Genomic DNA, 26855 nt, shown 5'->3' with positions numbered 1-26855 from the left:
AAAAAAAAAAAAAGCAAACTCTGGTCCACCTAAAAGTCAATATCTCGGTTCTGTTGAAGTGAACTCAAGCGGGGTTTGTGTCCGTATGGAGACTGGAGATCACTCTGAGAACAGGAAGCTAAGAATTGCGCAGGGCATTCTGGGTAAGTACAGCCAAAACAAATGTGAGAGTCTAATGCTGGCAGGTGAAAGACGAGAGAGAGATCCTACAACCATAAAAAGGTGACACTACTCCACTTTTGTTTACATTTTGTTAAGAAGGAAGTTGCGCTCCTGTCTTCTTCTAAGGTTTTCTTGTCGTTTCCTTCATGGGGGGAAAAATTAGTTTGGTTTGTCCGACACAGTGCTTTGTGAAAACAAACCGCACCAGCTGAAAATGTAACAAATATTGCAAATTTCTTCCTTACACTCGTGCATCCTTGGTATGTTATCTCAGAGATTTTAGATTTTTCCCCCTGTTTTCACCTGGTGAGAACAGCTCTGGGCCCTCGAGCTCTGGCGTGCATCTTGTCCAGAACCATGTGCTTCAGCTTCTGGTAGTAGACCGGTCCGAAGTAGATGTACGCCTCCAGAGGTTCTCTGAGGACAAAAGGCAGAAACACATGATTGGAGCCAAGACAGAAAAGTTTAATAGCATAAAAATATTTCTTTAGAGTGAATCAAAAAAATTTTGATTTGTGAGTCCGTTCATGCAGCTGAATTCTTTAATAAGTAAATAATTTTTTTTTCAAATAATCAGAAACCTGATGATCCAATTTTGCTGGGGGAAAATTTCACCAAATATTAATGGGGGTGTTTGTATATATATTTGACCCTGTGTGGTTAAGAGAAATTCCTCAACACATTCAAACTTGTGCAGTTAATTTTAGTTTTTTATTTATTGAAGTTATGTTTTAGAGTCGTTCCAAACGACCCAAGTAGCGATCATGAAGGGGGAACGTAAACGTCTCAGCGTTTTGTCCTGAGCAGCTTTAACGTTTGCATAAACCTCTTTAAGTTACCCGGTGATTCCTGAGGTGACGTAGTCCTTGCCCTGGTAGTTGTATCCGTATCGGATCAGATCCTCGCACACATCCTTCACTTTGCTGCCTCCGAAGGCCGTCCCGTAGTGAAACCGTCCGTCCAGGACCCCCGCCTTCCCAGCAAGCAGCTCGATCAACTTTCCAACCTGATCAAACACGGAGAGGACACAAAACTCTGATCAGAAGTTGGATATTTTTGAGGATTTATCCGCCTCTGACACAAAGTGTTGATTATTGTGGGTGAAATTAGATTACACATGTCGCCACCCCCCTCTCCGCTCAGGGAGAGGACATCCGTCCAAGGATGACCGACTCCAACAATTCCTGTGAGGCTGCACCCCGAAGACCCCTGACCCCGCCACATAAAGGCAAACACCTACCCTCGTATCACTCTCAGGCCACAGAAACATCCTCCGGAGCCAAACATTACTGAGCCTTCTCCGAGGCAACGACACCCAGCAAACACACACACACGCGCACACACATGCAAACACACACACAACTTCAGCAGTAAAGATCCATCGGGCTTTTACAGCAGCCAGAGAAGAGGACAAGACAAGTCTTCACGTTGTCCACAGTCTGTCCTGCTCTTCAGTTCTGATGTGCTGGGCGTGTTTGATTAAAAAAAAACTAAACAAAAACAACTTCCACACGCTGCCAGAGGCGGCGGCTTCGCTGGCACCGTTTCCGCAGCAACAAATATCTGTTTGTAAAGAGCGAGATTGCTGCTTAACGCCGTGAATGGACGTGTGCTCTGGAAGCCAACGATAAACCGGAGAGCAGAGGAGCCCAGATAATGAGGGCTTTGTCTCAGGAGAGGCAACACAGAGGTTTAAACTTCCAGGTCCAAACTACAAAAAAATATCAACCGCGGGTCAGGAGTCAGCTGTCGAACAAACATGTTTAGTTTAACATGAGAAAGAAAACCAGCAAAAAAAACAAAAAAAAAAAACAAAACAAAAAAAAAATATATATATATATATATATATATATATATATATTATTTGAGTCATTGTTTTAGAAAAAAACAATCCACTTAAAAATGCACATTAAGCATGAATCTATGCATTAGGGATGAACCCGTTTTACTCACTGTAAAGAAAGAAAATAATCAAAATAAATGAATCCCATTGTTAAATATCAAAATAAAATAAAAACATGGAACAAAGCACACAGGTCTAGCAGCAGCAGGCGTCGTACCGTCATTCTGGACGGATATCCGTGGGGATTCATGATGATATCCGGACAGATCCCAGTGTCACAGAACGGCATGTCCTCCTGAGGGACGATGAGGCCACACACACCTGAAACACACGCAGAGGCCGATCAACCAGCGCCAGGAAAGACAGGAAGACTCCGACTCAAACGCACTTTGAGAGGCTCTGAATTAATACTTTTGTTCAGTTTATTTTGAGTTGGCAGACAAAAATGAGCTCCTTGCTTTTATGAAGGTTTTATTTTTCCTACAATAACTTTCCACTTTTAGTTTTATGAAACTTTTAAAACATTTTTTTTTTGAGTCAGTGATAAATTCTTATTGTTAATGTTTGTTCAGTCATTCTTTTTAACTAATTTATCTATAATTGTATGTAGACGAACACATATAAAGAACAGACATAAGTCGAAGCCTTGTTTTTGGATCCCCATCCCTTCCCCAAAAAAACAGTTTGTCAAAAATCATCAGTCATTCTTGATCATCTTTGCTTTTAAATTCCTCTTTTAATCATACTTTTTTCCCCCATCAATCTGGATTTTATGTTTGCTTTGTTTACAATCAATAGTCTGTGTGTTGAGTTTTCATATTTTTAATAAAATAGAACAAAAACATCTAGTAGAAAGCATCTGCCAAACTTTCTGGCTGTTTTTTTAATTTAATTTTTTTAGGCATTTTAACAGATCAGATCTGAATTAAAACTAATCACATTTAGCCCCGTCCTTCAGGACTAGATCATAAAAGCCTAAATGTAAATCCCCACAGTGCAGTTTGTAAGTTTGAGACCGCTATTTAGTTTTTCTATCGCTGTAAGACATCATAGCGAATCTGAATAAAACTGATTTATTTTCAAGGTAAAGCCAAACTGGTTGGACATTTTATCCGCAAACTTCGATATTTTACAGAGAAAACAGTTCGGTTTGGTAAATTCGCTGCGAGGAACCCCAGCAGAGAATGACATTTCCATAGTCATGTGGACAGACAAGGTCTTCTTTTGACTCGCCTGATGTGGGGACGAGCTCCCTGGTCTCCAGGGGTTTAAGTGCAAGGGCAAATGTTTGCTGAGGGGGCCGAAGCACTCTTCCCCGGCCAGGGCAAACAGATTGTTGCCCCATTTGCAAATGAAAAACCAAAAAAAAAAAAAAGAAAAATGGAGAAAGAGAAGCTGAGGCAGGAAGTGGAGAAAGGTGCTTAGCTGGACGGAGAGAGCAGGATTACACATCCATGACTTTCAGTTTAACTGGGAGGAAGTGGAGGGGATCAACTGGAGAGCAGAAACTGAGGCGATGCACGTGGGAAAAATGTGTTATTAACCGGAGCGAGTCGACTGACTGCTGATGCTGGGCAGGATGTGGCAACAGGATGTGGAGCGGGAACAAGTGCGGCAAGCTGGTGGAAAGTCGTCCAACAGCAGGAAGACGGTGAAAAGAGAGAAAATCAAAAGGAAGAAAGAAAAAAGGGACCAGGAGCAAAATAAAAAAAATAGAAAAATCAGGATCAGTGAGGAAAGATGTGAAAAAGGAACAACGCAGAAAAACAAAGTCTCTCACACACGGACTGGTTATAACGGCAGACATCTTTGGTGTTGTTTGTTTTGTGTGAAAGTGAATGATAAAGGAGGCATGAAATCAGTAGAGAAAAGGAAGACAACAGCAAGAGTCCGGGACCCTCCATCACGGCTCATACAGCTCCGCACTGACGCCTCGCACAATGGGCCCCCAATACCGACAACCCTGCACCTCCTCCACAGTGTGTGTGTGTGTGTGTGTGTGTGTGAGAGAGACTGGTAAATAATTAACCTCTTCTGCTGACCGGGATGTAGGAGTAGCAAACACTGAAAACTAAATTCACTTCCAATTAAATTAGTCTCAGAGTTTATTTAAAATCTCCTAAAAGGTTCTATTAAAATAATCGATGCACTGATCAGGGGCCGATACCAATTTTCCATTTTATTTGAGGTCTGACCTGCTCAGTTTATCTCCAATCTGACGACTGGAACAAGGAGAGAAAAATAAGTTTGCTTTAATAATTTTGAGTCAAACAGCGAATGAAGAAATTATCCCAATTTATCCATCAAGGCATATGTGTCTTTAATCAGTCGGCTGGTTTTTATTAAACTCTGCTGTTCGTTGATGCATTCAGAGATCAGTTCATTAATTTTATAATCAAGGATTTTTCTTTCTTTTTTTTTTTTTTAATAGTATTTCACCATTTGAGCTGCAATTAAAAAAAATCAGAGCAGATCCAAGGAAAAACTGTCCAGCAGACGAACTTGTGCATCTCTGGTTAAACAGTCTGTCACCTTAAAGGACCAAGACATTTAGATTTAAAAAGCTTTTTGCTCTGTAACGCAAATAAAAACAAGCTAAACCCCAGACATAAAGATGTTTTGAGGCTAAAAAGAGCTGAACATTTATTTTTCTTAAATTTTTGCTCATTTATGTTTAACTTATTAACCTATAAAAATGTTAAACCTCTGGAAAATCAAAGACAAAAGCATGTAATGTAATATCCCTCCATTTTCATTAAATACAGTTTGATAACTTAAAGTATTTTCTTTCAGACAGCCTTTTCCACTCCGGCATCCTTGATCTGTAGAAGTGGAAGCTCTTAGACAATTATCCCCTTTTACGCAACAAAGCAAATACTTTTAACCTTGATTTCTGTATTTTAAGCTCAAAAAGTGCATCAAAGTACAAGATTTATTGGGTTTAATTGTTATTTATGGTGCATCCGTTACACTGGGAACCATTTTTCCAGTCATTAGCGGATCGGTCGGTGCATCCCTGACCCATCGGTGTTGATATTTAGTCCAGCTGTTGGTTCACATCAGACTCCAAAGCAGATAACGGATCTGAGTGGAGCCGCAAGTGAAGCCCAGCTGTTCGCGGTTACACATCTGGACGTTTCACCCCATTCCTCCTGCAGCTAACCCCACGGCGACCCCTGTCTTCGTCATTATGAGGGACGGAGGACATTGTCCCGCCCCGAGCTGACCGCCCAGCGCCCACCGCACTAATGAAGAGAGTAAATTATGCATGGCGCCAGTTAGCTTTCTGATTAAAACATCATACAGGCCCTCTATAGGGGAGGTGCTGCAAAACAATGACGGTTGTAAACAGTCCCCCCACCCCTCAAAACCAGAATACTGCAGGGTGTAATAAATTTGCATAGTCTGGCACAGGACAAAGAGCCAATTAATTGAAAAGAGCTCTTGAAAGATGAGGACGGGGGAAGTGACAGAAACGGCCACTGGGAGTTGACTCAACAAGCTCTCCTCGGCAGAGATGACCTGCAGCTTTTCTTCACCCATAAAAACATTTTTCTTAAACATTTATTACATTCATGCTCATGTCAACTGCTGAATTTATTTTTGCAAAATTAAGTTTGCCAGTCTCCTAAATCTGAATGTTCTAGATCCAGGGTTCCCAACTCCAGTCGGTGCAAGTTTGGCATGTCTGGATTCTCTAACACACGTGAATCAAACGGCTCGTCAGGATCTTCCATTCACTGGGTTCAGGTGTACAGAAGCAGGGATGCATCTAAAAACTGCAGGACATTAGATTGTTGGGAACTCAACTTGGGCAGATTCATTGCTATTTCAGAGCATTTTTGTCTTTGTACAGCTGAACTGAAACGCCTTCCACATTTTAGGTAGAAAAACAAAACAAAACAAAATAATGTTCCGACTTTACAGCTCAGTTGATCAATTCATGTTTCCAGATGGATGGACCCAATAATCGCTCCTGAGGACCAACATTTGTTCTCGTCCAGGACTGAAATGTGCCGTGTGTTAACCTTTCTGCCCGTGTCGACTGCTGAATTTGTCTCCTATCTCTGGTCTCCTCGTCTGCCTCAGGAGGATCTTGATGAGGAAGGCGTCTTCGGCGTTGGACGAGATCATGACCTTCTCGATGTACGAGTCTGTCGAGCCCTTGTAGCTGCAGGCAGGCAGACAGAAGCGCCATGATTCCTCTGCTTCTCGCAGAAGCTGAACTGAAGGGCAGAAGAGCCTTGCGGGGCCTCACCTGATGGGAACGTCTCGGTACTGTGGCTGACCCGGCTGGGCGCTGCCCTCCAGTGGCGTCTGGGTGACGGTCGGCATTGACTTGTTCACCAGCACCTGCTTGTTCTCCACCTTCTCACCTGAGCGTCACAGAATAAATCAGCATCAGGTCAGCCTCCTAAAGCCGCAACAATTATTTATTACTTGTGCTAAAATATTGGCAACGATTTTGTTATCTTGAACGGTTAGTTTGATTTGTTGCACAGGCACATAGCCGATGTTATGTTACACAAAGTGAGCGAAACAATGAACTGCTAAACCTGCAAACTGGTTTCCAACACAGTAATGATCCTAAACACACACCAATGTGACTTTTGGTTGATTTCAAATCACTGATCTCTACTATACTTAGAAAAGATGAACCATTTTAAGAGCTTCAGGAAACTAGTCTATTTCTATAAACTAGTAAAAACAGATGAATTAATCCAGAAATTTAATGATGGCTGCACAAGAAACAGTGAAACCAACTAAAAGATATTTATCTAAATATTAGTGGGGCTGCATATTCATATTTAAAAACGCTAAATTGACAATTTAATTATTCAAAACTGAACAGAATTGATAGAAATTTTATGCCAGTAATAACTGCATGTAAACTTCTGGACCCGTGGTTTGAGGCACTTATTTAAATAACTCAACCTTAACAGCAATTGAGTTCAGCATACAACTTTTTTTATTGAATATATTTCTCTATTTAACTCAAATACATTCAAGTGGTGCTACATACAGTGTAATTAATCTAAATTGAATTACACAAAGCCTAATTAATTTTCATTTCTTCCTCCAACGTCTCCTAAACTTTTTAAAAAAAAAATTAATTAAAACTATCATCATCTCTGCATTTCAAAGATTTGTACGTCTCTATCGTGTTGCACCATTAACTATATTTGCATAAGTAATACTGAGATACTGAGAAGAAGCGGCGGGTCCTCACCGGGGGAACAGATGCCGTCGGCGTCCAGGATGTTGTGCTTCCATATTGGTTTGCGGGTAGCAGCGTCCAGCATGGGCCCCATCACCTTGTCAAAGGTCTGGTTGGTGTAACGCCTCAGAATGCACTTTGTGTTTTTATAGACAAGGCAGCGACCAAATCCTGAGAGGAGAAATATACATATATACATATATATATATATATATATATATATGTATATATATATATATATATACATATATATATATATATATATATATATATGTATATATGAGTCTAAAATGTTGAGTTAACCTCGGATTGAGGAAAAGCTCTCGGACTTTTGTGGATTACAAGGCAGATCAAGAGCAGCAGAGTCTCACCTCTGTCCAGCGAGGCTTTGTTGAGGACCAGAGCGTCCTCGATGTCATAGCCGCTGTAACTCATCACGGCCACGGTGGCGTTCTGACCCGCCGGCAGCTTCTCAAAGTCGATCAGCTCGATGGTTTTGGTTTTGACCATCGGCCTCTGAGGATAGGCCAGCAGGTACATCAGAGTGTCGATGCGGTTCCTCTGGTTGTAGCCAATAGTTCCTGACAGGAGGCGACAGCAGAAAACCAGATTAGAAAGCTGAATATTTACTCCAGGATCATTTAGTGTCTTCATGGCTGCAGAGGAGTGAGATCATTTTCGTAGCTTAATGTAATCTTCATCAGCAGTTCAGGGTTCCTGCACAGTCCTGCTTGTGTCGTCCTGAGAGGAACACGGATGTGCACTTTCTATTGATTATCCACATAATTAGTTGATTAATCAGATAAACACATTGGAACATTTTTGATTTAAACCACATAAACCTTTTTTATGCAATATTAGAAAGACATTATAAGATGCAAGTAAACAATATTTTTTTTTAAAATAAAGAACCTAAACATTTCATTCAACAAAAAGCAAAAGCATAGTATTCCTTTAGTGAATTTGAACCAGGCGATGCTAAAACTAAACAACTTAATGAGTATTTACAGACAAATATTTTTGTCTGTAAATAACTTTTATACAGTTTTGGCTTTATGATTGCTTTGAATATGATGTTTTATTCAACAAATTACCATTTTAGAGTCCGTATACTCCAGTTAACGATTAATCATTTACTAAATTAGTTGACGATTATGTCAATAATTGATTAATCTGATTGTTTCAGCAGTAGTCACGTGGACAGATGAATGCACGGATGGATGAAGACATGGGTCCATAAATTAACAGCTGAGCGGACGGACAGATAGACCAGGGAACGGATGGATGGACTGATACAATGGCAGACGGATGCAGAGATGAACGTAGGAATAAATGAATGGATGCACGGACTTCCAGGTGGACGAAGAGATGGTTTGATTCCTGCCTTGAAAGACTGATGCATCGACAGGAGGATGGCTAAATGGATGGGAGTCAGGACCGATGGATGGATGGATTTAGACGAATGGATAGATGGATGTTTCCAACTTTTAGACAATGGTGTTTGCAAACATGATTATTTTTCCATCCTTAATCAGAGCTGGAAAATATGTCATTTAAAATACACATTTTTCTAGAAACAAATCTTCAAATAGCCTGAGAAATATTAATTTGGCTCCTCGGAGTATAAAGAGGTGCAGGTATAACGCGTTTCCACAGAGTGGCGGCCCTTCGGTCCTCCTGCCTCACTCTGCGTCCAAAGAGCTCACAGGGAGAGTTATGGCGTAAAGCCTGGCCTCCCTGGAAGCCTTGACATTTGTCAGATGCTATTACTGCACAATCAGCCTACAAGCACAGAGTCTGTGATAATAGGCTCAGGCCACACAACCAGATTTGCACATGTAAAGGGCTGTCCATACAAAACAGACAACACAGAGGATATTGGGCCAAATATAGTTCCAGTCAGTGTTTTTGTAAGGATAGGGGGAAGGGCAGGGATGGATGAACGGAGGTGGAGCAGCGAGGAAGAGGAGGGGTGTGACTCCGGCTCTGACGGACGCTAGCCGACCCGTTCGGGGAAGTTCTGGTTACCAAGGAGCTTTGGGTGCGCACTCTGTGGGCCTTTGCAGCTGAGCACACTGACCCCCCGAGCTCAGACTGAGCAGACACAATGAATTGCTAATGACACTCTGGGTGACTGGCAGGGAAAGGGCCTCCACACACACAGCACAATGGAGAACCTACGCAAGCGCCCCATGTTTGATGTCCGCGTGCATACACACTCTGACCAACACACACACGCGCACACACACACATTCGACAAACACTCAATCACACATACAAATGTATTCTGACAAGAAGTGCTGCAGGAGACGAGTTTTGGGGGAGAAGAACCAGCGGGCTGCTTGTATCCACACTGCTTGTTATTCTAATGTCCTTTTTGTGCGTTTTATTTTCAACTCAGGCAAACAAAACCTAAAAATTTTCAGACGTAGGGGAATAACGTTCATGGAAAATTGAAATAACGTCAGAGAGTCTCTGCAGCCGAACGAGACCAGCGGGGATCTTAAACATTTCTAGGTAGAAGATCCAGACGTTCCCGACCGAAACTGAGTTACAAAAGGAAGGAAAAGAAACAAGGAAGGGAGGAAAGTAGAATAGAAGGAAAGAAGGCAGGAAGGAAGGAAAGAGAGAAAGGCTGACGGAAACATGGCAGAATGAAGAAGGGAAGGAAGCAAGGAAGGAAAGGAGGAAGAAACGATTAATGGGAGGAAGTAGAGAACACAAGGAAGGTGTAGAAAGACAGGACAAGAAAGAAAGCACAACGAGGAAAAGAAGGAAAGAAAGATGGACATGTAGGCAAAAAAAGAGTAAGGAAGGAAGGAAAAAGAAAAGGTTGAATGATGCATGACAGAATGAATGAAGCAAGGAAGGCAGAGAAAAAGGATGGAGGGATTAGTGAGGAAGAACACGAGGAAGAAGGGAGGAATAAAATAAGGGACGTAAGAGGATAGAAGGAAAAAAGGAAATAAATTAAGGCAGCAAAGACTAAGGGATGAAGGAAGATTAAAGGAGTGAGGGACATGATGAATGAAGGAAGAAAGGAGGGAAGGAAGAAAGAAAGGAAGGAAGGAAGGAAGGAAGGAAGGAAGGAAGGAAGGAAGGAAGGAAGGAAGGAAGGAACACAAGGAAAGAAAGAAACACTAAGGCAAAAAGGAATGACACAAGGAAACAAATCTATACGAGTAGGAAACGATTTTTTATGCTCTTGTTTTTTTCTCCATACTTCTCCACACCTGCAAAAAGGCTTAAATGAAATGAGGAACTTTTCTAGGCAGCCAGGTCAGCAGAGGCGTCTTCTTACCCATGGCCTGCTTGCCCATAGCGCACTGGTATGTGTTCCTGGGCGACTGGTTGTGGTGGGGGTAGGGAATGAGGCCCGCACACACTCCGAGCAACGTGAAGGGCTCGATCTCCAAGTGTGTCGTCTCTCTAGAGAGAGGAAATAAACACATGCAGCAGCGACTGATGCAACTCAGGATGGGAGTTTTGTTTTGTTTTTTTTTTAAACATTTTATCCGTTGTGTTCCACGTACTTGCTGATCATGTGCTCGTAAAGGGAGATCTGACAGTCGTTCTCCTCGTTCACGTCCAGGTACTCCACAAGGCCTTCGTGCAGAAAGTCCTCAAACGTTCTGGGTTAAAAGGTTTCAGGACTCATCAGATCAGATAAACCACTAATGTGTCAGGTTACGGCTTCATACAGAACTGGAAAAACTTTAAAAATAAATATTAAAATGACCCATTTTTACTCCCAGAAAGAAGAGAAGAGGAACCTGGACTGAAAAGTTCAAAACTGCAGAGAAAAAAGTCTGGAGATTAGAAGCAAAATACAACAAAATGACTGAATACTTCTAGATGAAGGCTTGAAGAAGATGTAGAGGTCAAAGAAGCAGCCCTACTACCATAACAGATAAAAATATATATAAATAAATTATGCCAGACTGCAAATCCATACCCATCTATAGACTTGGATATGGGACATCACAGAGTCTAGTGCTTAGACCAATTTGTGTTTTTGATTATTTCTACTTGTTGGTAAAAAAATAAAAAAACATCAATAAAGTCAAAAAAAAAACACAAAAAAAAACACAACATTTCAGACAGCAGTGTTTTGAGCCATTCTCACAGAGTCCTGACCAAAGCTGAAACTGTAAATGTTATTTTTTTCATATATAAAACAAGAAGAAATAAACAAGAAAAAAAAATTCTAACTTTCAACTAAACTTCCCCTGAAACCGAAGAACAAACTACTACATTTATTCAAAATGAGCTCTGCATACATTGTTAAAGTCGCTGCCACGCACAGCTCTGGAAGAGAAAAAGAGCCCACTTAAAATGATCAGTTCCTTTTGTTTTACTTTTTATAAGTATATGTTTTGGTAAAATGAACGTTGTTCTTTTATTGTATGAACTACTGACAACATGTTTCTGAAAAAACAAACAAAAATTTTGTATTTATTAGCAGAAAATGAGAAATGGTCAAAATAACAAAACAGATGCAGTTCTTTCAAACCTCAAATAACGCAAAGAAGACAAGTTCATGTTCATTTAGAAACAATAGTAATGTTTTAACTTGGGAAGAGTTCAGAAATCGATATTTGGAGGAATAATCATCAGGTTTTCAAAGGGGTTCAGTGCAGCGGTCTTAATCTTTGACTCACCTGTAGCCCTGAGACAGATCCTCAATGTGTTTGTTATTTACCATCGGCTGTCCCTTCTTCACAATGATGTACGGCCTGCGGTGAGAATAAACACAACATTCACTCCTGATGTACTGTTTTATGGAAAAACAAAAAACTTCACAGATGTACAGTTCTGATTTTTCAACAGCGCCCGCACCTGCAGAGTCGTCCTCCGTCAGACGAGATGTAGACGCAGCGGTCGGTCATGTTGGTGGAGATGGACACGAATTCATTGATGAAACCCGCCCTCCGCATCAGTCTGAAGGTGTTGACCAGTTTCCGATGGTCTCTGATGACGCCCAGGATGTTACCTGTGGAGGAAACACGGAAAGATGAACGGATGGCAGATCTGATACTTTATGGATAAACTGTTGTATTAACCAAGTATCCTGCTGAATCTTCCCAACCTTCATGAATCTTAAATCCCAGCTCCTTTTCTTTGGTTTTGCAGAAATCATCCAAAATGAAATAAATATGCAGTTTGACCGGAAGACAGAACATTGTGTCTTCAGGTTTCACAACTGATTTGAGGTAATTGTCTGAGCAGCAACAGTCTCAGTCAAGTGAATGTTCTGGAAGCTGGTGAAAGTTTAGTTTTATAGCTGTGTAATCTGACAAAATAAGTTCAGGTTGTCTCATCAGAAGCAGAGCTGCTCAATTATGGAAAAAAAAAAACAATTTTGGTTAAGATTAGCAGCTTCTAACAATTATTTAGTATGTAAACAAATTACATTTATTGCATGAACTTGAACGAAATGAATTTACTGTCCTGCAACAAAACAAAGCGCTTTAATGTCTCGTCTCGACACAGTTTTTGCCGGGCGGTAAAACGCCACAGGAAAACAACTACAAAAAAAAAAAAAAAAAAAAGTCAGTTTTCCTTAAAAGCAAAGCAGAAAGAAAAGAGATGACTTTCACTCAAAAACTTTAGCTGTAGAGGAAAAGTAGGAGCTTTATGGCCACATACTCCGAGGAAGCAGAGCTCTGGTCGCCTGCTGCGGTTGCTTCATATCAGTTCTGACAGACAAACGAGTGGCGAACAGAGGAGGGACTGTGCTCTGCCTCTGTGAGGAAACACAATCCGAAGGGCTTTGACACCTGCTGCTACTAACTAATTAAACAGTACGGCAGCTAATATAAGTCGACAGTTATCAGAGCGGAGACAAACAAATACAGTAATTAAAGGGCCAAGTTTTGACACAAGAATAACACCTACTGCTGCCGTGAAATTAAAGACTTATCAGCGTCCCTGCAAAATACAAAATTACATCCTCTGACTAAACAGGAAGGAATACACTTAATTCATTTTAAAGGCAATGCATTTAAAACCAGCTGGATTAGAGCTTCTTTCAAAGGATCTAAAGGAGCAGCGGCAGCAGCAGCTGGAGTTTATTCAGAACCTGCTCACTGGTCCTGCAAGTTTCTCAGCAGAAGTTTTACCGTTGAGGAAAACGAGGAAGACGCTCGGGTAGGAGAGCTCCTCTCCGCACAGCAAGTTGACGTCCTCCACGCCGAGGTTGAAGGCCAGTTTGATGATGGGCCCGTCCTCCATGTCTGTGGTGATGTGCGTCATCAGAGCCAGGTTCTTCACCAGACCGCAGGCCTGCCGAGCCACAGGTCAAAGCAAGATGGAGAGAAATGAACATTTCCAAGATGATCACCCAGAGAACAACCTCAAACGTGTGCCTGAGCTCATCTTTACAAGTCTACCTGATAATACCACCGTTTACGTGTTTGTTTACGATTACAGGGAGAGCAGGAAGTGGTTTAGACTACGCCTCTACCACCTTTAGACATCTGAAGACTGAAATTCATTGTAGATACCCACTTATTCTTGCAGGATCACGGGGAAAGTTATGCCTGCAGCAACATGTTTTATGCTAGAACACCCAGAGACATCCTGGGCTACAAACTAGCCGTGCTAACAAACGGTGATTAGCATTATATGCACTCCGACGAGAAAGGGGTCAGAGGTTAAGGTATGTCTGGGTTGTTTTCAGATGGATTTTTTTTTCTCACCTCTCCCTCAGGAGTGTCGGACGGACACAGCATTCCCCACTGGGACGGCTGCAGGGAACGAGGCCCGCTGACCTTCCTGGTCTTCTCGAACTGGGAGGAGATCCTGGTCATCATCCCCAGAGCCGAAATGTAGGAGAGACGGGACAGAACCTGGGTGACGCCCTGACGGTCCATCTTGAACCTCTTCAGAGACCAGTTCCCCTGATGACGAGAAACGACCACGACTCGGAGAAATCAGCTGATGAGCAGAATAAGTCGATTTTTAGCTCTGAAAAGAGCAAAACTGATTATTTTCCAATAAGAGGGAACACAGTACGAGGTGCCGCCAGGTTGCACTCTTCAGTGTGGATGCTGTTACTGAGTGAATAATATGTGAAGTTAACCGTGTTCAGTGGCAGTAAGGACTCAAAAAGATAGTCACTTTTCTCACACAGAGCAACTATGAAACAAAAACAAACAGGATTTTCAGCATCGTCTAACTCATAGAAAGTGTTGCTGTTCTTTGCAAATGTGAAGAAAGATCTCAGAGAATGAAACGCTTTTGCCCATCCCCTCCGTTTTTTGTCCAAACTCACTGTGGAGATGGCGTTGACCATGCCGTTGGTGATCTGATCCTGCCTCATGTGTTTGACCACGTCGAACTGGGCGGCTCGCTGCTTGGGGATGATCTGGTCTGCGATCTTCTTCAGTTCGGCGTTAAACTTTTTAAACAGATCCTCAAACAGCAGAGACAGCAGCTGGAGGAAGAGGAAGGGGGGAGTCGTCTTATTTGGCGTTACGCTCTTGGAACCGTTTGCAAAAATCGCTATCAGCAGTAAAAAACAATCACTTCAGACAAGCAGAGTCATTCTATCACATCAGCATCGAGGTTCCCGTCAGATTTAATAACCAGGTGTGCCGGCTCAGAAATGACCCCGACCTGGCCTCCGTCCCAGGTCCTCATCCTTCCTCCGCCAGGCGGAGGCAGCGTCTCGCCACGACCCCCCAGCCCCCCCAACCACATCCTTTGCATTAGCATATATCAAAACAAACAGGCTGCTTGAAATTAATAAAGAAATTAAGCTTCCATTGCGCAGCCGGGCCAATTAGTTGAATGTCAGGGAACCATAATTGGAGAGCGAGGAGATTGCAGGCGTCGTTGATGTGTAAGCCTCCTTTTGAAAGAGGGCCCTGCCTCCTCCTCCCATCTCTGCTCCTTACACAGAGCAGGTTGGGAGAGGGGGGTGAAATTAAAGGCCTAAAGACAGCAGTAATTACATTATCAGAGCCCAGGCCGCGGATTAGCTCAATCGCTCCAGTCAAGGCAGCGGTTCTATTGTCGCGGTGCTGAAAAATCCCCATGCTTCCACAGCGTTGGGATTTCGGTGCCACTGCATATCTCCCTCCTGACAAAGCCAGGCAGAAACAAAAGGGGAGGGAGGTGCGAAAACAAAACGGGGAGAAAAACAGAGCTGAGGAAACGTAATGAAAGGCTTATTAAAAGGAAGGTGGCGGGAACAAAGATGCAGGTGAAAGATCAGAGCCGGCGCGGCCCTGTGATCCATTCACACCGAAGCACAGACGCAAATCAATTACTAATAAGAGCGTTTTGTTTTCCCGGAAATCGAAAGGAACAAACGCCTTTCATTTAAGAAGCACGTAAACAACAGGGTCAACAGGGAGTCGCTGTTGTCCAAACGGAGCTGGAGAACCTTCCGGAGCTGAAGGTTTTGTCTCCGAGCATAAAACCTGGCGACCCAAACGGAGGCTTTAATGAAGCGTAATGAAACCACCTGCAGAACAGGTTTCACAGCGAGGTCTCACCTGTCCAGCCAACTCCAGACGCTTGTTCCCGTAATAATCTCTGTCGTCCACTTTGTTGTCGCCTTGAGCCAGGATCACCCTCCGGACCATCACAGCCAGGTAAATGCATTTAGCCCGAAAGTTAAACTCTTTCACCTGAAAACGAGACGCACAAAGGTTAACTTGGTCAAAACAACACGAATAACCTGACATTTTGGTGCCGTTTACATACAGGAACATGAGTGAGGATGAGAGAGGCGAGCAGCTCTCTGGCCTCCTCCATCTTGGTCTTCTTGGGGCCTCCCCACATCCGTTGCCGCCGGACTTTATTCCCAAGAAACCTCAGAGCCTGAAGCACAAAGAGGAGAAAGAGGAGCTGTCGGCTATCATATGAGGACTCTTTTTTTTAATTTTTTATAAAGAATCAAAAACTTATTCCTCTTTTCTGAAGCCATAGCTGCCACCTTGTTCTTCAGGACCCCTTGCTGGTCCCAGCAGACGGCTGCTCATACTGACCCAGGTTGTGTTGCAGGTTATTCCTGATAAAAGGTGGTAGTTTCTCCCCACCGCCACCACATGTCTGCTCTACATGAGGGACGACTGCAAAATGAATGACTCAGTGCAACCGGCTGCACCTCCTCTCCTAAAACACCGGTAACTAAAATCTGATTGTAATGGATTATTTTGACTGAAATTGAAAGTATTTGGATTAGGGTGGTATTTTATTAGGTGAAAAGCTCAATTTTCAGTTTGGAGATAAAACACTGTCTTTTTTCCGTCCTTTACAAATTTTACTAAATGAGCCTTTGAGCTCACTGGTAATGATATTAGTCTGAATCGTCCTTTTGCACACATTAAAAAAATAAAAAATGGCAGTAATCAGGCCTGGACGTGGCGAGTCAAGTGTGGCTAGTCACAGTTAATCAGGAGTCAACTGGGGCAGATTTTTCTTTAAAAAAAATTATTTCAAAAGAATAAAACTTGATAAATGATCTGAAACACATAAATGTGATATATATATATATATATATATATATATATATATATATATATATATACTGATTTTGATTACTGTCACATCTGTAAAAAATAAATAAAAGAAAAAGTTTATATTACACTTGAATGAGTGTAAAATAAGCCTGGATTAAAGCTCTCTGTGTAAAACCAAAAGAAAGTTTTTTTTTCTTTGTTAGTATTTGAGTTATGCATTTTTTCCAAAGGTGAGCAGCCCTGGTTTGATCCAAAATGATGTTTTTAATTGGTTTTATTATTACTTTTTTCTTTATTAAACATTAAAAAGTGGAAAAGATGAAGGGAGACATGCAACAAATGCTCTAAGTCAAAGTGAAGTCTGCAAAGTTTGGTCTTAAATCTTGAACTCTGGAACGTGGCAGATCTGCTCACTTTAGCTCTACAGGCCTCATTAGCAGATAAATTATCTGTATGCAAATCTGAATATATTTTCTAGAAAAGATAATTGAGAATTATAAAATACATTTATCTACTCCTAGTGGAGACAAATAAATCAAATAATTCACAGATTTACTCACCTGAGTTACTCTCAGGAGGTTAATGAAGGCCAGAGGTCAGTAAATCCAATGCTTCTCAACTCAGTATATAAGAAGTGACTCATTAAAACAAAATTCACTGTCTAATTAGAGAAATCAAACACGATGTGATAAAATCTGCTGCTCATTTTCCAGAATCTGATCTCTCAAAACAAAAACAAACAAAAAAAAAACAGATTACAGTCACATTTAGTTTAGGCAGATTACCTATAATCTGATAACGCTGTTCCTTCAGCCTTATCTGCCTTTAATTATATAGATTTAGGTCTCATTGTGCACAATACAAAGAGCCAATGAATGCCCTGAAAAGACGTGACAGAGGCTGGCAGGCACAGAAGCATGAGGGCTGAGGCGAAGGGGTTGCTAGGATCCAAACATGCCCTCATCAATGCATCTGAGGAACCGCTAACAACATAATCTTTATGAAAAACAAATTGGCCGATTGCATTCATCTCTAGCTGTTAAAGAAAAACACGTGGGGCTTCTGAAAGGATCTGAAAAGTGTTACTTAACTGGGTGAGGGGGGGAGGGAAAAAGCTTTCATCAAATGAAAAACTGAATATCTTCTTTGAGCAGACAGCAGGTGTTTGTGTTTCAGAGGGAAAATATTTGGATCTTCAGATCAGGCTAATGAGAGGAAATCAGGAGTCAAAATGGATGTTTTATCGACTTAACAACAATGTTCCTCAAGTTGTGAAAAACATTTCGCCACTTTCATCAAAAATGCAATGTTTGCTCTGTTGTTGACTGTATGATGTTTTCTTTAAGACTCTGTAATTTTGTATTTTTATTATGTGAAGCACCTTGTCACTTAAATTTGCTCCACAAATACACTTGATTGAGATACAACTATGCAACATTATATTGTAAAAAAAAAAGTAAAATGGCTGCTGCACGAATGTGGGCGTGAATGCATTTGCACGGGACCGTAGAGGAATCACCTGAGTCTGTGTGAAGATCTGAGCTTTCTGACACTCCTCCAGGCTCGGAGCGAAGCTGGCCATGACGTGCTCCTCCGTGCCGATCATCTGAACGATCTCCTGGTCGCTCTCTACGCCCATGCCCTGCAGGGAGCGCGTGCAAAGCAGGCAGGAAAGCAAGAGGGGAGAACGGTATGCGCTGATGAAGGATTTAAAAATGTAGAGTTTTACTTTTCCTCAGAAGAGAAAGACCTTGTTAATTTGAATAACGTCTGAAACAAGGAGCCAGAAGGAAAGCTTTGAGAGGTGAAACTGGGGAGTCAGGAGTTTGTGTGACATTTGCTTATGGAAATGTGAGGCTGTGGGAACCGGTCCGCCTGAACCCACGGCGGACACGAGACGGAGAGCTGGAGGAAAGAGTCGCACAGGATAAACGAGCGATTCGGCAAGAGTGTGGAACTTGTCACAAGGTGACATGTTTGAGGAGGTTTTTCCCGAAGGCGGCTGGAGATCACGACACCAGCTGTCCATTGACATTTTCACAGTCAACACAAAGCCTGGAGGCTGTTTAGCTACAGACTAATGACGCCAAAGGCTCGTTTGAAGCATGAAAACAACATGCTTGAAAGATAACTTGAAGTGACAACCACAGATTGTTCAAGAAATGATTAGGCTTTATTGTAGCACCCTCTACTGGACAAGCGGTGTCATTAAAACCCTGATTTTTACCTTGAATATTATGGCGATGGGAGCGTCTTCAGACAGCGTGTTGTGTCTCAGGTAGAAGCGGCCTTGCTTCACGATCATGTTGGTTCTGCTTTTCTTCTCATGAGTGGAGCTGGAATAAAAAAATAAAATAAAATAAAAATAAAAAAATCAGGCTTTACAGCATTGGCGGCGCTTTTATGAATCATGCTCTCACCGTTAAATTAATCAGACGTTCAAAAATACAGAAATTTCAAATACGCCTACGCTGTCCAAATCTCAAACTCTTACAAATCTCTTATACACCGAATTATAACAATGTTTTCATTTTATTACCCAATACATTAAAGTGGGATTATGAATGAGGAATTTAGCTTTGAAAAAAAAAAAAAAAAGCAATAACCAGAACCCCAGGACTGGAATGATACAACTTCTACATTTAGCTTCTTCCTTTCATATCTCCAGACCTGCAGAGATGTGAAAAGACGTTGCTGACATCTTTTGTCAAAGAAGAGTAAATACAAAAGGCACCGTTAAGATTTCTTAATTTATTAGAAGAAATAAAGCTTCCCAAACCAACTTTACCCCATGTGAAAAGTAATCCCCTCTAAACCTAATAAAGTTCTTTTATTACTGAATGTGAGAAATTGAGGCCAACTCCGTTTGGCAGCTTTACTTTATTTCAACCACACTGAAGGTTTTATTGGATTTGTGTTCTATTTATTATATTTTCTGAAAATAAATACCTTTAAAGCATAATCAACCAAATTTATAGAAATAAACACTTGAAATATATCACTGTGTGTGTAATGAGATTCACTTTTCAATGATATTCAACTTTGTATTCAGACGCAGTTTTAGTTTTATTTGAATCCAAGTACTGATCTGAGGTTTTTGTTTAGCAAGATGGCACAGGTATATTTTAACCTGGTGACTGAGGCTCCAACTGCTCCCTTCCTGTCCTGCTCCACGATGATCCGATTCTTGGACAGCTGCTCCTGGATCAAGATGACTTTCTCCTGGCCTTTTACGATGAAATAACCTCCTGCGAGGCAAAGGGAGCAAACCTACGGTCAGTTCTGTTCAGCTCGGTTCCCACCACACGGCCGCACCGACGCCGCACCTGGATCCAAAGGACACTCGTTGAGCTTGGAGAACTCCATGGGCGTCTTTCCCGTGAGAACGCAGTTGGAGCTTCGCAGCATGATCGGCATCCTGACGAGAGCAGAATCCAACACGTCCGTGAAAACATTTCAACATGCCGAATCCGCGACAGAAAAGAGAGAGCCCACACCTTCCAATCGGAAGAGCGTTTCGGATGATCCTCTGGCTGCCGCGGGTGTACTCGATGTCCACCGTGATCGGCGCCGAGTAGGTCATGTCTCTGAGGCGACACTGACCAAACACATGGGATACGGTTTACCAGCAAGAGTTCCTTCAAACTGTTCAGCACTTTTTGTAACAATCTCACAACAGCTGCTGTTTTGGAGAAATAGTTATTACAATCCGACTCCTCTCAAACTCACTCAGCTTCTTCTGGCTTTCTCCTGCTTCCATCACATCCACTTTTACAACAAAACGCTCATCAGCTGCTTAATTTATCCCAAACACTAACAGGGACAATGACGAGGAAACAGTCAGGGTTACTGATCTCACCTGTCGGTGGTTGTATTGTTCTGCCTGATCGCTATCTCTCAATCAATTAAACATATTTTGTGGTTTATTACCATAAATCAACTCTTCAAGCGTCATTGGCAGCTTCTAAAATCCTTTTGTATTTCACACAAATTAAGGCACACCAAGATTATGACATATCAACTTTTTAAAGATAAAACTCCACAAAAAAAAAAAACAGGAAAAATGTTTTAAATATATCTTTATCCTACTAAAGAATTTGTCAACAAACTAGTCATTTAAATATTGTGCTAACCTCATGAGGAGAAACCGGTCTGGTTACGTTGAAGCTCTCCTCGACATCAGGCATCCCAACGTAGATGTTCAGGTACCTGAGCAGAAATTATTTAGTTTAAAAATCAGATCTGCAGCTAAAAGTCGCAGCGGTTGAATCAGGAATCGTGTGGATGGACCCGGCTTACTTCAGGTACCACATTGGATCAGCATCGCTGGTTATTTTCTCATTCGCTTTCATGATTTTCTTAATCTGGAAAAGCAATACAGTCAAATTAAGCTCAGAGTGGGATAAACACAGCTGTCAATAAAATAAATACACACATAAGCATTTTGTGTTTAATTTTACCTCAACATTGATGAAGTAGTTGAATGAGTCGATGTGTTGCTTCACCAAACCTTTCACCTGCAGAACAAATGGGATGATGGAGACGAGCAGAAAAATAAATCTGGTCCATTATCAATAATAAAGTATAACATAGTCAATTAATTTAACTGTAAGAGGAGAAGAAAAACACAAAATGACTGATTTGACTAATTTGAGACTTTTATAATGTACTAACATTTAAACTGAATAGATCTGAGGTCATTAAGTAATGGGATAGAGAACAGGGTGCGTGTTTTTCAAGAAAAAAGCTCAAGAAAAAACGTGTAGTACATCACAAACTGGACACTTAATTTACATTCATGTAATGGACAAATATCAAACATTATATGAAATGTAATTAAAGAAAAAAGATTCAAACTTTTATGTAGATAATAGCCTGTGTAAATATGAAGATAAATTAAATAATTAAATATTAAAATATTTAAAACGGCTGCAGATAGTCATTGCTTCCAAGTCGTATTAATACAGTTGTTGTGGTGATTTACCTTCAGGAAGGCTGGTAGCAATTTCCACTTTTCCTGTCAAATAAACCAGAAATATTAGAAAAGTATTTTCTTCAACTTCATCATGTATATTTGATTGACACCGTGTTCAGATGTGAACTAATTTGACTTCTTTCTGCCAGTAACATCACACGCTCCTGCTGCTCGTGGTGGAAACCCATCTCTCCCACTGTCCTCAAACTCACCGCCACGGTGTTGACAGGAGCCGCCAGCTCCTGAGGAGTCATGTCTCCAAACTCTCCTCCCAGCAGCTCCATGAGTACCGCTGCTCTTCACCAGTAAGCACATAAAACTGGAAATAAATGCGAGCTGGAGCAAAGAATCGGAAGTCTCTGCAACATGCGTCCCGACTGTGTTACTTCTTAAAACTTCCCTTCCGAGGTGGGCGGAACTAAAGACTGCGTTCCGCTTCGAATGAACTCTTCTTCTACGTTTTAATTCCACCGGTTTTATCCTTTTATCATATTGCAATGTGCAGCCCCCCGTTGTTGCAAAAACGCAAATTCTGCCACGAGTTGTTTGAAACACGTTTCGGCAATTAGTTTCAACAATCACCGCAAAAAAGTATTTTGAGTTTACATGATTATGCATTATATCATAAAAAACACACATAGACAAACATAAGACAACCATCATAGACAAAACCATAAAATACAACAACGCCTTTTCCAACTATGCCATTTTCTTGATAAAATAAAAGAAAAACATCCACAAACACATTTTCCAAAGGAAACGCAGTGGTTTCTGTGCTTACTTACCCAGTCTGAGAAATTTTATTTAGGGGCAATCTTAATAGCAGCTCTCAAATCAAATTAGTTAAAAAAAAAAATTGAAGCAAAGAAGGATGTGTATGCCAGAGTAAAAACTGAAAACAACACGCTTTAAATTATGAAATGAGCAGCAAAAGAAAAAAATCTGAAGATATAGATCACTTTTAAAAAACAGAAAGGTAAGAAGAGGCATTTTATTTAGAAACAAACCAACTATATAACAGTGATCTAAAGCGACTGATGATAAAAGTAGTTGGATCACAAATCTACAGTCAGCAAGAGGAAGAGTTCAGACTTTCTGTTTATTGTAGACCCAGTAAAACATAATGATGGCTGACTGAAGAAACAAGAACATTTTTACTTTCACCATCGGAAGTTGCGTTTCAGGAAAGAAAAAGGAAGAGCGCAATGAATATGTCTCAGTTGACATCACAGGAACTTCTTTTATCTTTAGCCTAATGCCATTTGAATGATAGGACGGTGCAGCAGATTGTTAAAGTGAGAAGTATCAATACATTTAATCTAGAAATAAGTTCACTACACCTTCCAGTCACCAGTGGTTAAAAAAAAAAAAGCCTTGAAATGAAAACCCCTTTCATTGCAAACGCATGAGCTCACACTGGAAAATAATTGAAAAATCCAACATTTAATTTGAATGCATTTATTTACTTTGAAACAAATCCACATTTAGAAGTAAATGTTTTCTAAAGGGGAAAACAAGAATGAAAAGATCACAATTATTTCACATAAAACAATTAATACAAAATGAATGAAATGAAGCAGATATGTTTAGGTTTTAGTTCTAATGTTTATTCCTGCTTCTCTGGGCTAAGAAAAATTTCCTCTAATCCTCTTCAAAATGGGAAAGACAAGACAACATGTTGTCCAAGTAAGGCAGACGTGACTTGATATTTAAAAGTTAGAAATGAAAAGTTGAACATGTGATCAGTTTAAAATATGCTCAACTTTGACTAAAAAGTTGAATGAGTCTCCAGTTTTCGTATTTTTTTTACACATAGTGAAGAAAGTGATCAGATGTAAAATAAATCACCTTGTTTAATGAGCATCTGAGTGCTTTGATTGTTGTACAGAAAGGGATAATAAATGTATTTATTTTGTTTGAAAAATCACGCTACATGATGCTACAGTACGGTAGATGACCTATGACTCTGTGGGCCGGCTTCTCTTCCAAACGTCATGGGAACTTTGTTAGGAAGGCAAAACAGAACATTTCAAATAATAAAATCTGATTGCTTCTACCAAAAAACTTCAACAGGGTGATCAAATGTCCTTAAGTACAAAGACAATAATGATTTAACACTCTTTAAAAGAACATTTTATACAGTTAATGCGTTTCTTTTTATACGAACTAATATTTTTGGATCACTACAACACTGACGATTACTTTTATTCATGGCGATGATTAATATAAGGTTCTTATATAGCTTAACACGTTACACTTTTTCAAATAAATCCTGTTCCGCCATTCACACCATCAGAATTGTTTCATTAAAAGCCTTAGATACATGTTAGAATCAGAACAGACTATGATTCTCCTGCTGGACGTAGATTTCACCACCTGTCTTTGGGTAAAGACCGCTTGAGCCGCAGCTGGAGTCAGTGCGCGTGCTGGCTGACGTGTCTGCTGTTGCTGCTGAGCAGATTGGGGTACGCCGTCCCCAGGCAGCGGCCCTTTCTGACGACCACCAGCTCCATCTGACACTGGTCGATGTTGACCAGCACCGTGGTGCTTCGCTCTGTGTTCATGAGGAAGACGACGGTGAAAATGGCCATCTCAAACTCGGGGCTGGTGCCGATGAAGGCGCTGCCGACGGGCTTCACCACACCGTGCCAGCTGAACTGGAGCTTCAGGACGTGGTCGTCCTGGTCAGGCTGTGGAGGGAGCGACAGGTCACAGCGGGTCAGACACACATGTCTCCCACATGCAGTGAACTTACCAAGTCCTGGTCTCTGGCCGAGTAGCCCTGGTAGCCCTTGTAGTCCAAATGGCTGTTTTTCTCCTGCAGGAAGAACTGGACCCAGTTGTGAAAGCCGATTACTTCTGTTCCAGATTTGGTTTCTCCAACAAAGACGTGTTCAAATCCACAAGAGTCAGGGCTGCCGTGAAAGACAAGGAGCATTTCCAGACCGGTCTCACAGACTGAGATAAAAAATAGACTCATCTGTTGACGTTCTCTGGACTCTCACCCTGTGTTTCTCTGCCGGTGGTAAAGATGGAACCAGATCAAGTTGAGCTGATTCTTAAACTGCCTGGAGTCGGAGCTGGACTTTCCTTTGCTCACCAGGTACTGGTGAGCACGCTGTGGAGAAATCACATTCGTTAATGCAAAAGGAGGCCGTGCAGGATCCTAAAACTTCATCTGTTTGTGAGACCATAAGCATCTGACAGGTAAAAACCGATAGACCTTCATCAATATCTTATTTTCTTATGTTGTATTTGTTTTGTGACGATCAGAACTGAGACTTTTAGATTCTTAATTAAATCAACTCCCCAAAAAAATACGCACACCCCTTGAACTTTTTCAGACTCTTCTTTACAGCATAGCTGAAGGTCAGAGGTGATGGGAAGATGGCTGGTGGCTGCGAAATATTTGAGACAGGGTGAAAGTTCAATGATCCTAAAGATATCGCTTAGATAAAATCTTATTTGTGTCTTATGATGGCCCAGTCAAAGTCCAGATCTAAATATAGCTGCTTGGCTTTGTTGTGTACCATTAGCTGTAAACTGACAGTGATTTGGTTCTATATTTTCTCACCCCAAATGTTTAATTTTATCAAAACATGACCATAATTGCAAACACCACATTCTTCTCTCTCTTATAGAGAAAGGGGAATCTAAACTCTCGTCAGAGCCAAAAGTTTTGCAGATTAAGTACTGAATGTCCAAATATTTCCAGCAATCCTGTTTGGGGACAGCATGGAGGCAAGTTTGCATTCCACAGCCGCACACAGATGTTTCAGCTGTTTGTTATTTTTCACTCTAACACCATGAAGTTCAGCGTTTCGCTCCTGCAGGGACAGGAAGAGACAGCTGCAGCCTCAAACCACAAAACAGCAAAAAACACAAAGAGGTTTTCTTCAATCTCTGGGAAACTTTAGGCATCTGGAAAACACAACAAACTTGTACCTGTTGTAACTAATAACTTGGACGGGCTGTTAAATCCAGCTGGCTGAACACACCTTCATGACTTGTGTCTCTAAAACAGCATCCAGGAACAGATTAATCTCCGTCAGCTCCTCTGGAGTGACTCGCTCTGTGATGCCTGTCGAACGCTCATAGTTGTCCAGGAGTTTCATGAAGACTGCAAGGGCACAGAAATGTAATTCATTAAAGCAAAATGTGCTGCATCTTCACATCAGCTCAGAGATGCAGAGGGCTCTGCATGGGACACTCACGAGAGAAAGTGGTTATGTTCCTCAGTTTGTTCTCGTTAACGTTGGAGAACAGAGGCAGTGAGGCGTGATCCAGGACAACATGGCTGCCCTGGTTCACATATCCCGCTCTGCCCTGCAGAGGTGAGACACAGAGAGTTTCAAAGACAACCAGGAAAGCTTTGTGATCGTAGGAAGAAGCTCCTCACCTGAACAGAGATAGTGTAGTCTATCCCAGGCTTCATGCGGTTCACATCCAGCCTCCAGAGCTCGTTGAAAAGGTTGGATAACTCCTGGTTTACAGCTGGCCTGTCACAGAAATACATAAAAATCTGAGTCAAACTAAAACAAATGCATGAGAAATGTGCTCATGCTTTCATTGATTTTTACCTTGATGCATGAAGTCCACGGACAAGAACCGCAAGCAGGAGGAATCCACAAAGCCTGCATTTCACACAGCTTCAGTCAACGCTCTTGGTTTAAAACTTAATATTTTTTGCAGCAATGAAGTTTAAAAGGAGGGAAAATACATATTTATACAGACCTTACAGCCATGGTGCCAGAAACTCTTCACTACTACAGTTCACACTACAGCAGAGCGTTCACTAATGTTTGACTGAGTCCAGCTTCCTCCCAGTATCTAACACTCCGCAGGGGTTTAGTGAGGAATCTGGACGTGAACGTTATTTTTTTCAGAGGGGGAGTAATGTGTAACCACCAGGGGGCGCTCTGCTTCAGGATATGGGTTTCTCTCTCTCTCTCTGTCTCTGAGGTTTAATATCCACTTTCACATGAGATTGTTGGCCTACATCAGACAGATATTATATACTCTTTTACCAAAACAGTGCCTTTGGGTCTTAATGGGACACGCTCAGATCAAATTATAACAGAACTAAACTACAACTGCAACCGATCCCAGTGGTACCAGTAAGAGGGAGAGGGCTGGAGTACAAAACCCTCCCCCATCTAAGAGACAAGAGGACAAGCTTTAATG

General features: G+C 41.4%; 2 protein-coding genes across 2 annotated transcripts in view; both read right to left on the bottom strand.

The window, feature by feature from the left end:
- The window catches only part of polr3b (polymerase (RNA) III (DNA directed) polypeptide B), a 27290-nt gene extending 5196 nt beyond the window's left edge, over positions 1-22094 (bottom strand). Inside the window, exons 1-26 of the mRNA XM_015038095.1 lie at positions 21884-22094; positions 21681-21713; positions 21157-21213; positions 20996-21060; positions 20830-20905; positions 20194-20294; positions 20023-20114; positions 19827-19944; positions 18924-19032; positions 18216-18338; positions 15939-16055; positions 15728-15862; positions 14500-14661; positions 13925-14125; positions 13346-13508; positions 12063-12216; positions 11885-11959; positions 10757-10855; positions 10525-10652; positions 7595-7804; positions 7236-7394; positions 6264-6381; positions 6034-6176; positions 2223-2326; positions 1002-1168; positions 466-579 (exon numbers count right to left, since the gene is read on the bottom strand). Coding sequence (XP_014893581.1) covers positions 466-579; positions 1002-1168; positions 2223-2326; positions 6034-6176; positions 6264-6381; positions 7236-7394; positions 7595-7804; positions 10525-10652; positions 10757-10855; positions 11885-11959; positions 12063-12216; positions 13346-13508; positions 13925-14125; positions 14500-14661; positions 15728-15862; positions 15939-16055; positions 18216-18338; positions 18924-19032; positions 19827-19944; positions 20023-20114; positions 20194-20294; positions 20830-20905; positions 20996-21060; positions 21157-21213; positions 21681-21713; positions 21884-21955 — 3095 coding nt within the window. The 5' untranslated portion in view covers positions 21956-22094. The remainder of the gene's footprint in view (positions 1-465; positions 580-1001; positions 1169-2222; positions 2327-6033; positions 6177-6263; positions 6382-7235; positions 7395-7594; positions 7805-10524; positions 10653-10756; positions 10856-11884; positions 11960-12062; positions 12217-13345; positions 13509-13924; positions 14126-14499; positions 14662-15727; positions 15863-15938; positions 16056-18215; positions 18339-18923; positions 19033-19826; positions 19945-20022; positions 20115-20193; positions 20295-20829; positions 20906-20995; positions 21061-21156; positions 21214-21680; positions 21714-21883) is intronic.
- A 1377-nt stretch (positions 22095-23471) lies between these two features.
- endouc (endonuclease, polyU-specific C) lies at positions 23472-26516 on the bottom strand. Its single transcript, XM_015038107.1, has 8 exons — positions 26406-26516; positions 26252-26305; positions 26071-26170; positions 25886-25997; positions 25670-25791; positions 24677-24789; positions 24427-24586; positions 23472-24361 (listed from the first exon to the last, which is right to left on the bottom strand). The coding sequence occupies exons 1-8, from the start codon at positions 26414-26416 to the stop codon at positions 24086-24088; spliced, it is 948 nt and encodes a 315-aa protein (XP_014893593.1). The 5' UTR covers positions 26417-26516; the 3' UTR covers positions 23472-24085.
- Positions 26517-26855: the final 339 nt, after the last annotated feature.

The sequence above is a fragment of the Poecilia latipinna genome, unplaced genomic scaffold, assembly GCF_001443285.1.
Source record: "Poecilia latipinna isolate Pla-1442-1.1 unplaced genomic scaffold, P_latipinna-1.0 Scaffold429, whole genome shotgun sequence".
In the NCBI taxonomy this organism is placed as follows: domain Eukaryota; kingdom Metazoa; phylum Chordata; class Actinopteri; order Cyprinodontiformes; family Poeciliidae; genus Poecilia; species Poecilia latipinna.
Note: the sequence above shows the minus strand (reverse complement) of the source record. Positions and strands in the feature narration are given on the sequence as shown.